Source organism: Octodon degus, unplaced genomic scaffold (assembly GCF_000260255.1).
Source record: "Octodon degus isolate 3935 unplaced genomic scaffold, OctDeg1.0 scaffold00032, whole genome shotgun sequence".
NCBI lineage: Eukaryota > Metazoa > Chordata > Mammalia > Rodentia > Octodontidae > Octodon > Octodon degus.
Genome location: NW_004524608.1, coordinates 7769173 through 7779971, shown reverse-complemented (window position 1 = coordinate 7779971; position 10799 = coordinate 7769173). Strand labels below are relative to the sequence as shown.

The 10799-nt window shown below is 39.4% G+C and overlaps 1 protein-coding gene across 1 annotated transcript in view; it reads right to left on the bottom strand.

Moving 5' to 3' along the window:
* Cobll1 (cordon-bleu WH2 repeat protein like 1) overlaps window positions 1-10322 on the bottom strand; it is a 233097-nt gene extending 222775 nt beyond the window's left edge. Inside the window, exon 1 of the mRNA XM_023713791.1 lies at window positions 10267-10322. Coding sequence (XP_023569559.1) covers window positions 10267-10322 — 56 coding nt within the window. The remainder of the gene's footprint in view (window positions 1-10266) is intronic.
* Between the last annotated feature and the right edge of the window lie 477 nt (window positions 10323-10799).

Below are 10799 nucleotides of genomic sequence, written 5' to 3'. Positions count from 1 at the left end.
TTTTGGTTTGAGAAGGTCAGTGAAATGCCCTCAGGATTTATCCTGAGATCCTGTACCTCAGATTGTAGAACCTTTGTCAGTGTCAGCCATGTGGATGTACCCTTTTCATTTTACTTTGAGGCAGGTTCTTCCTAAGGTGTCCAGGCTGGCCTGGAACTTGTATTTCTTCTGCCTCAGCCTTCTGAGAAGCTTGGGTTATAGGCATATGCTACCATATCTCACTTCATTAACATTTTCTTGAAAAGCATTTTCTTAAAAATTTTGTGAGCTTATGTATCTTAAGAACTTTTATCATAAACATTTCAATTTCCTTAGATTTTTCTGTCCATATTGCATTTAAAATTTATTTTTATGAGAATAACATTTTCATGATAATTTCAATAATGCAAATAGAAAAAATAACTCCACAAATATAATATTTTGGTGCATTTCCTTCCAGATCTTTATACACAGTCTCACAATATTTATGATATGTTATAAAATACAGATGAATTTACTGACCATAAAAATCTATCTACTAGTATTATTTTGATATATTTGAAACTATAACATGAAAAACTTTAGGAGCATATGTGAAAAATTCAAACTATGAAATGATATACACAACTATATTTAAATGTTATCTAATCAATGTAGAATCTTGTTACCATTTATCTTAAAACCAGTTGCTTAACATAGATTCCGAAGCAGCATATTTCTGACTCACGTAATGTAAAAGGAAAATAATCCAGATTGATAGTAAAATGCAGGTCAAGAAATTGTGTTCAAATCACTCTATAAATGAGTTCAATCCTCCTTTCTTTTTTATGATAGGCACAAGTAAACTTTGATTTTTTGAAAATTGAATATGAGTTTTTAAAAAGGTATCAGAATTGAAGTTTTAAAAATTAGCAAAGTTAATTTTTTTCAGTACTGGGGATTAAACCCCTCACACATTGTAGTTAATTAATTAAGTAATGTATTTATTGCTACCAAAGATTGAACTCAGGACCTTGTGCTTGCCAGGCAGGCACTTATGCCACTGAGCTATCTCCCCACTCTTATTTTATTTTATTTTTATTATTTTTTATGTATTTAGTACAGGGCCTACAGGGTCTCACTGCACAGAGCAGACTCCAGTGATCCTCCTGTTTTCAGCCTCCTAAGTGCTGAGATTCTAGGCATGTGCCACCACATCCAGTCTCAGTTGCTGTCTCAGCATGCCCCTGGGGTAGGGCCGGCACAGCATGGGGATTGAACCCTGGTTCCCTAGCACTTGCCAAAGCAAGTGCTTTGGTCCACTGAGCTATCTGACCGGCCCTTATTTTATTTTTTGAGACAGGGTCTTGCTATGTAGTTCAGGTTGGCCTTAAACTCACTCTATACCCCAGGTTGGCCTCAAACTTCTAGCAATCCTTCTGCCTCTGCCTCCCATGTACTGGGATTATAGGCATGTGCCACCACTCCTGGCACTGGGGAGTTTAAACTGGAGTTTAGACTGGAGATTAAACTCCCTCATTGAACTACATCTTCACTCTACCCTTTTTATATTTTTATTGAGAAGTAGGGTCTTGTTAAGTCATGAAATTGCCCATGGTGGGCTTAAGCTTGCAAACAGGTATGCACCACATGCCTGGCTTAGCAGGGCTAATTTTTTTCTCCAGATTCTTTTGGCTAGAAAAAAACACACCAAATTTTTCCTCCAAAGTGTTGATACATCTGGAGTGATCAGTTTTGCAAATTCAGAGACTAACTAAATGTTAACATTTCATAGGATGGACTGGGGTGAGTTCCTCAAAAGTTGACTCTGAGATGATATTCACAAGTTTATGTTCATGATTTGTTAAGAAAGTACTCTTGGGAGAGGCAGGTCAGGGAGTGAAGGTGGCAGGACAGCGCAGGGTGAAAAGACAAGCAAGACACAGTTCAAGAAAGATACTCAGCACTGATTCTACCTGGGAACATAACAGGGACTGACCAAAGCATGACATGCACTTAAATAAAAAAAATTACCTTGAACATACATATTCTTTCTGTGATCACACTTATTCCACACTCTTGACCATTTCTGAAGCAGTCCTGGCACTCCTTTTTCATGAGTGTCTTTGTGAGGTATGAACAGTCAGAAGTAGAGAGCTGTTTCTGAGCGCTGTCTGATGGAAATGCAAACTCATGAAAGCATTACACGGTGTCTTCCTCACTAGAATGACCAGATCCCACCTGCACTGTGCAACTTCCAGCACTTCCCAAAGTCAAAATGACCATGAAAGGTAAACCTTCAGAGTGGTCGACACTTCTGAGCAGCCTTGACAGTGCAAGGAGACTCCAAACCAGGTCAGTCTTTGTATGGATTTTGCTGGATGTGTAGTACTTCTCAGGTACATCTCTGTTCTGAGAACATGGGCAGAAAACTTCTGGGCAGCTCAGACCTGGCCCCTGAAGAGGCCATCCAAAGGTCTAAGGTGAGCACTGGGGTGTTCCTCCCACTTAGAAGAGGCTTAAGTAGGTGATTTGCACTGACTGGGGCAAATGGCCATGGAATTGAAGGTGAACCAGTCGGAGCTTTCAATGGTAACAAACAGCCAGCCAAGGGTAGTGTGCTGTGGGTTCATCACCCCGGGTCTGTGGTGAAATTTCAACTGTGAAGCAGAGCTCACCAGTCCAGGGTGTATGCAGAGTCTGATTATTTCTGAGGAGACTGTGATTGCAATTTGGAGAAGAGAGGGTGGTGAGGAACCATAGGTCTATGTGACAAGGACCACAGAAAAGAGGATAATATGAGGTTTTTTTTTTTTTTTTTTTCTTTTCAGTACCAGGGATTGAACTCAGGACCTTGTGTTTGCCAGGCAAACACTTATTCCACTGAGCTATCTCCCCGACTTATGAGTTCTATACAATTTTGAAGCATAAGGAAAGAGGAAGGTGAAAAAATGAAATAACTAAGATAAATCCCAACATATTTATTACAGGAGGTTGATGCCTGGGCTGCAGAAGAAGGTTGCTCAGAAAACTCTGCTGTGTTTGGAGTTGTAGGCTCTCCATTTGAGTGCTTGTGAGCTTGATTGAAGCCCCAGGCTGGAAAGGTGCCTGGTTCTCTAGGGACCTAGGAAATCCATCAGAGTGAAAATCAGAGGAAGCCCAGAATGGTGATAGGCCTAGCAAGAAAGGACAATGACCCTGGATCAAGGCTAAAGGAGGGGCCAGCTGCCTCCAAGAGAAATAAAATTGAAGTGGTCCAAGAACAGAGTGTATAAGGCTTTAAACCCCTGCCAAGTTTATTGAGGAATGTGAGACTGTGTTCGTGCAAATTACCTCAACACTATAAAATGTGCATTCTGAAAATCTCTCACATTGTAATGAAGATTCTGTCTTTGCAAGTCTGTCTGCAATGCTGTCATCCTAAAGGAGCTGCTTATGTTAGTATATCCTGGGGTAGTGCGTTGTTGTGAAGGGCAACAGGTTTGAGTGTTGCTGGGAGGATAAGTGAAAAGAGAAAAGGTCAAGAATCCCCCCGTGTGGTCTTGGTGGATGCTATTTTGTCACTGTGATTACAAAATAAGAACTGGAAATAAAACATTGCAGAAACAATACGGGCATCCACTTGGTTGTCCTACGAGGACACGGTATGTGTTTCAGTCACATTTGTGTGCATGTAACCTATATTTACGGAAAAGAGCACAGCAGACAGTAATTATGTCTTTAACATGGTTAGATGATGAGCTTGCTTTGTTCATATTCTTGCAAACTCCAGGTTTAGTGTTTAAAAGGAAGTAATAGAAAGGGAAGAAAAGAACATCTTGTAGTATTTTAATTTCCATTTTAAAAAATAGAGTAGTGGTAAGATCATAAGAAAATTAATAGTAAGGTCAGAATTTTCCTATATGCTATGTACCTCTCTAATCTAGCCCTCTCCCTTAGTCTGGGGAAGGTTACCCTAGAGTGTAACCTGCATAACAATTGATGAACCTACACTGACACATCAGGGGCGTCTACTGACTATTGTTTCCTTTAGGACTCCCTTCCATTGTTGTATGTTCTATGGGTTTGCACAAATATGTGACCATCTCTGCACCATGATAGTGGCATAAACTGCTTCTTGAAGAGTCTCCGAGCTGCACCTCTTCATCACTCCCTCTCCATAACCCTTGGAAACCACTGGTTCTCTATTATCTCCATAGTGTTGAGAATCGTTGGAATCGCAGATTAGCATAGCCTTTTCAGATATGCTTCTTCCTCTTAACTAGATGAATTTAAAGTTCTTCCATGGGTTTTCACAAATTGGTAGCTCATTTCTTTCTAGAACTGGATGATGATCTGGATGTTCTAATTGCCAATAAAATTATCTGGATGCATTACAGGTATTCGTCTACTTACTCACTGAAGGATATCTTTGTTGCTTCCAAGTTATGGCAATTATCAGCAAAGCTGCTATAAATATTTGTGTAGATTTTTGTGTGGGCATAACCTCTCAACTCTTTTGGTGTAATACTCAGGAGTACAATGGCTTAGTTGTATGGAGAGGGTATGATTAATTTTATCTGAAACTGCCAAACTCTTCCAATGTGGCTGAGTCATTTTGTATTCCCACCGGCAGGGAAGGAGAGTTACTGGAACTCCACATCCTCACCTCCATGTAGCGTGGCCAGTGCTGGCCTCTCTAGCAGATGTGTGGTGGCATCTCATCATTTTAATTTCTGTTTCCCTGGTAACCTATGATGAGGACCATCTCTTTGTATGCTTATTTGCTGTGCATATCTTCTTTAGTGACATGTCTGATAGAGTTTTTGGCTCCCTTTTTATCAGGTTGTTGTTTTTTATTGTTGACATTTAAGAGTTCTTTACAGTGTGTGCTCTACCCCACTTTTTCTAGGAATAGAACCCAGGACTTTGCAGATACTAAGTAAGCCCTCTGTCACCGAGGCGTTCCCCCAAGCCTGTTATTCCATTTTCACAGCCAAGAAAGTATCCTTTGAGTTCCACCAGCTGTGGCCATCCCATCATGCTCTGAATCCTTTATAAAGTTGGACACAGATGTTCATTCAACGAGAACACTTCTTTCACAGTAACGCAAAGGTTATGAGCTAACCTATTTTTTAAATGCTCCCCAGAAGGGTCACACAGTTTTCCCAGGCTCCCAGTACAGTTTTTCCCCTGCAGGCTCAGCAGGCTGCCGGGATCAGGTCAGCTTTCCCTTATTCTCTCATGAGGAGACTCCAAAGCGTCTTGTCCCTGTGAAAACTGTTTATTGTGGGGAGCTTCAAACATATGCAAAAGGCAAGTGCAACGAGCTCCAATGTCACTGTCAAGTGATTTCAGTGATTTTCACCTACTTTTAATGTACTGGGTTATTTTACATCAAATTTCTGATGCCATTTTACCCTTAAATAGGATACTGTGTATCAATAAGGGAGGCGGGCCTTCACTGAGCAGAGCAATACTGATTTCTTATACACCATGTTAAATACTCTGTAATGCCATCAAGTATTAATTAGTATTGAGATCTCATTGTCTCACCCACCTCAACTTGTTTACTTTAATCACAGTCAAGATCTAACATTAATGTATTGGTTATATACTTTTAAGGAATTTGTGTGTGTGTGTGTGTGTGTGTGTGTGTGTGTGTGTGTGTTTTGCTCCTTGAATGCCTTCAGGGCACTTTTGCATGGCTGGAGTGTTGTGGGGATCGAACTACAGCAAACTGAGGCTGCCAGCATTGTGGAAGCAGCCACTTAAAGAACTGAGCTAGGGCTGGGCCCCCCGGTTATATACTTTTAAGGTGGAATTATGTCATGTTAATGTGTGGCAAATGGACCTTCACATATTTGTGCAATTTTAAATGAGTATAACTTATGTAGGATTTAAATTTTCTAGCAATAAAAAAGAAAGAACCTAAAAAAATTAATAGTCTTTAACTCAATGATTGTTTTCTTAGGAATTTGTCTTAAGAATATAAGGAAATATGGCAGGAAGATTCACAAAAATTTTCATTAAGGTTATTTATAAAAAGTGAGATATCCTGAAAACTACACTGGGAGAGTATGGAATAAATGAAAGTGAATTGTTGCACAGCTAGTAAAAGTCATGTCTCTCTGGAAGATTTTTATGACAAGAAGAAATGCTTGTCATGTGATAATTTAAAAAAGTGGACTCAATATTTTATATGTAATGTCATCTCAAATTTGAATATATTACTTACTCATAAAAATTGGAAGGTAAAATAATCAATGTGGTAATTATATCTTTAAATTATGACATTTTATTTACAATATGAATTTTATAATTATAAGCACAATACGTATAAAGTGACAAGCATGAATTATAATTAATTCAAAACTAGAAAACATATATAAAGTGTTAGCTATTTTCAGATTCAGAATGACATAAAGCTTATTCGGCTATGTAAAATGAAACACATTATTAGGTAATATAATCATCAGTAAAATTAAAAGACACAAATCAAACTAATTTTTAAATTACTATACACATTTTTCTTTCTTTCTTTCTTTTTTTTGGCAGAACTGGGGATTGAACTCAGGCTCTTGCGCTTGCCAGGCAAGTGCTTATTCTACTGAGCTATCTTCCCTGGCCTACATTTTTCATAAAGACATGATTTTTTTTTCCATATAGATCAAACTTAGGACCTTGCACTTGCCAGGCAGGAGCTCAAGCCACTGAGCTATCTGCCTGACCCCTAAGGCAGGATATTAACTATTCATCAGGAGAAAAAAAAAAAAATCTCCCAGTGGAACAAAATGACTAAATAAGTAAATAAAATATATTAAATAGGATTAATTTTATTTCCATTTATTTATTTATTTTTTGTCTTTTGAGACAAGGTTTAGCTATGCAGTTCAGGCTGGACTGAACTCACTTTGTAGCCCAGGCTGGCCTCCAACTCACAATAATCTTGCCTCAGTCTCCTGAATGTTGGGATTACAAACATAAGCCACCATGCCCAGTTTACATTGACTTAATTTTAATGAAAAAACTCTTACAGAAACCTACTGTTAAAAAGTTTATTCATTTTATACATGAGGATCAGAAAAACTAAACCAGGCATGGTGGTACATACCTATAATTCTATAATTCAGGGAAGCTGAGGCAAGAGGAATACAAATTTCAGTTCAGACTGGACAACTTAGTGAGACTGTATTTCAAAATTAAAGTAAAAAAGGGCTGAGGATCTAACTCAGTGTGAAGGTCCAGGGCATAAACCTCAGTACTGGAAAAATAATAAATCATTCATAAAACATACAAATATAAGTCATTTATAAATTTATATCATAATAATGACATAATTGACATTTGCCCTTGTAACTTTAGCCTTAGAACCCATGCCTGTCAACTGGGAACTGAGAAGCCTTCTTTTGGGAAACTTTTAATTCCATAACATAGTAGCATTACCTATAATCACCATGGCATTTGAAATTGCCAGGACTTTTCATCCCGCAGAACTGAAAATATACCATTTGACTCCCGTCTCCCCACTGTCCCCGACTGCCCCTTGAGCACTCGGTAGCCATCATTTTATTTTATTTTTTTCCGTATTTAGGGCAGCATCTACAGGGTCTACAGGGTCTCACTACATAGATCAGACTCATAGTGATTCTCCTCCCAAATGCTGGGATCACAGGCGTGCGCCACCATGCCCAGTCTCAGTAGCCATCTCAGGGCGCCCCGTGTGGGGGGCCAGCATGAGCACACAGAGCACACTGGGGATCGAACCCCTGCCACTGCGCTCTGCTTGAGCAGGCGCTTTGGTCCACCGAGCTATCAGGTCGGCCCTGATAGCCATCATTTTACTCTCAGCTGTTCTGAGTGCTGAGAATGCAGATGGGATTAAGGTCATCCAGCTTGCTTTCTTCCTCCTCTTCTTCCTCTCCTCTTCCTCTTGTTCTTCCTCCTCATCTTTTGCCTTCTTCTCATCCTCCTATTTATTTATTTATTTATTTATTTATTTATTTGATACAGGGTTTCACTATACAGTTCAAGTTGACCTTGAACTCACTATGTAGCCCAGACTAACTTCGAACTCTCAGCGATCCTTTTGCCTCAGCCTACCGATTGCTGGGGTGATAGGCATGCACCACCAGGCCCAGCTTCCTCTCTTTTTACCATCTGTTTCATTCTTTACTCTTATAGTTTAGATCTTAGGGTTAGAGCAACAGTTACTCTCTGTTCTCTGATTCGACAATCACTAAATTTAAATTAGTTTGTATGACTCAGTGATTGCTTGGTTCTAAGTGGAGTTCTTAATGTTAGCAAGACACATGTCAATTATTTGTAAAATTAAGTTATTTTAAATTGTGCTTTGGTGTAATTAGGCAGAATTTCTCATGACACTGAATATTTTATATTTAACCCACTATATAATCTAGAAACATCTTAAAAAATGTTTCTGACATTCAGACATTTACTATTTCTTTATTCTAACATAAATAGTATGTTAAGGCTTTAAATATTATTGCAGTGAGAGTCCCCTCCACAACCATCTCCCTGTTTATTTAATGACAGATACGACCACAAATTCAGAGCATGTTCTCCTGTTAAAAGCCCTTTCTATTGGACTTATTGATTAGTGTTTTTAAAAAATGCAAACCATACACCAACAGAGTATAATTTAAAAGTTTTCTGCATTTGTAGCATTGCTTTCATTATAGTTAAACAGAAAATGCTAGTGTGAGTTAAGGCAAAGGTGTGGTTTGTGCTTCAGTTTTTCAGACAAGGACGGAAAAAGATTGCTTTTGCCCATGTGAACTGAGGCAGAACAGACAGAAATAGGGGCTGGGGAGATGGCTCAGTAGAAGAAGCGCTTCCCTGGGAAGTGCAAGGGCCTGAGTTCAATCCCTGGTTCCAGAAAAAAAAAAAAAAAGAAGAAGAAAGAAAAAAAGAACAAACAGAAACGGGCTTCAGCTAATGGCTAGGAATCGACTATTATTATGCTTTCTCAGAAGAGCCTTTCTGGGAGTGATTCATGTTCAATGAAGTTTCCTAACTGATTGTGCTAGGCCCCTTCTGAACAACAGGACCCTTTCCACTGATGCTTTTCAAATTTAAATGAGCACATGTGTGGCCCGTGGCTTCTGTTAAGAGGCAGGTTCTGGTGTGGGAGGTTGGGGTGAGGGCCTGAGGTTCTGCACTTCTCAGGAGCAGACCGAGTGATGCCTAAGTCGCTGGGCCACAGGCCACACTCCCTGGGGTACAGGAGCAATGCAGGCAGCTTCCGGCTCTCTTCCACCAAATAGTGCCACACATCTGAGAACCCAGAGGCAGGGTTGGAGCATTTGTCTGTGGTTAGGTTGGGTTCTGTTTTAAAGGATTTTTTTTTCTATCAGAGGAAGGCGATCGTAGAGTTAATGAATCTACTTGCTGCAATCCATTCAGTGTCTTCCTAGTGTTTCTTGCCTTTACCCCTAAGAAGAGAAACAGGAATAATGACAAGGAAGAGACAGAGAGGGTATCCTGTAGGCTGGTTGACAGTGGCCCCAATCGTTCCATGGATGGGCCTGGTGCTGGAACTCACGAAGTTCTTGAAGAGCTGCCTGTAAACGTCTGTTCTTCTTCTAGACCTCAGCCCTGGGAACCCCAAGGTGTGTGGTTCTGCTCAAGTCTGCCTTGCAGACTCTAGGTCGTTGCCCCTCCTTTTCCTAACTCTCTAAAGGCATCCATCATGGTTCGTTACATAAAATTTTGACCAATTATTTTATACAAGGTGGTCTGCAGTCTAAAAAGGAATGAATGCCCACTGCTCTTTTTTTTTTTTGGCGGAACTGTGGATTGAATGCAGGCCCTTGTGCTTGCCAGGCAAGCACTTATTCTATTGAGCTATCTCTCCAGCCCTGTCCACTGCTCTTATTCTAGTTAATATTTACAGTTTTGAAAAAGACATGCTCCAATAAATAACAAAGGAGAGCCACTGCAGCTGTGTTTTATCTCAACAGAAGACACAAAGTAAAGTCTGGAATCCCAGCACCTGGGGAGACCTTAGCAATCATCTTACATGAAGCTCTTATATGAAGTGTGATCACAACTTACAGTGGGTGTTTAAATTTTAAATATGTGACAGATTGTCATTAACCCCCTTCAAAACCTCTTCCTTGCCATATATATATATATATATATATATATATATATATATATATATTCTATCAGAGAGCAGCAGGCTTTGGGCAATTTCTGACTTATATCCCATTGTTCTGCCGAATTTCTGGAAGTCCTGTTTCATGAGTGTCTTTAGTTACGCTGTTGTGGCTGCCTTGATGTCCTGAGTCAGTTCAATACTTTTACCTTTCACAGTCGTTCTGACTTTGAGAAAGAGCTACAATTTTCATGGTGCCAGACATGGTGAGTAAGGAGGATTAGGACATATTGTGATGCTTTTATCAGCTCACCTTTCCACTGGATGGCATGAGGCCGCAACTTTCACTGTGTTTTATTATTTTTTTTTAATTTTAATTTTAATTTTTTTTGGCGGAACCGGGGATTGAACTCAGACCCTTGCGCTTGCCAGAGAAGCGCTTATTCTACTGAGCCATTTCCCTAGCCCTGTGTTTTATTTTAATCACATTTCATAAAGTCAGTCATGAAAGAAGACTTTCAGAATCGCTTCAGAAAATGGCTAGAATGGTGGGTTAAGTGTATTTGAAGTGACGGGGCTTATTTTGAGAGGAGTTATTGGCGATATATCTTTCACTGTCACTTTAAAACAATTATTTATTTATTTTATTGATAAAAAAATTGCAATGAGACAGTTTCAAAACAGGTTGATAGGAGAGTTACAACAATTACTATATTGTATATTGTTGTCTTTGTAGTAGTCA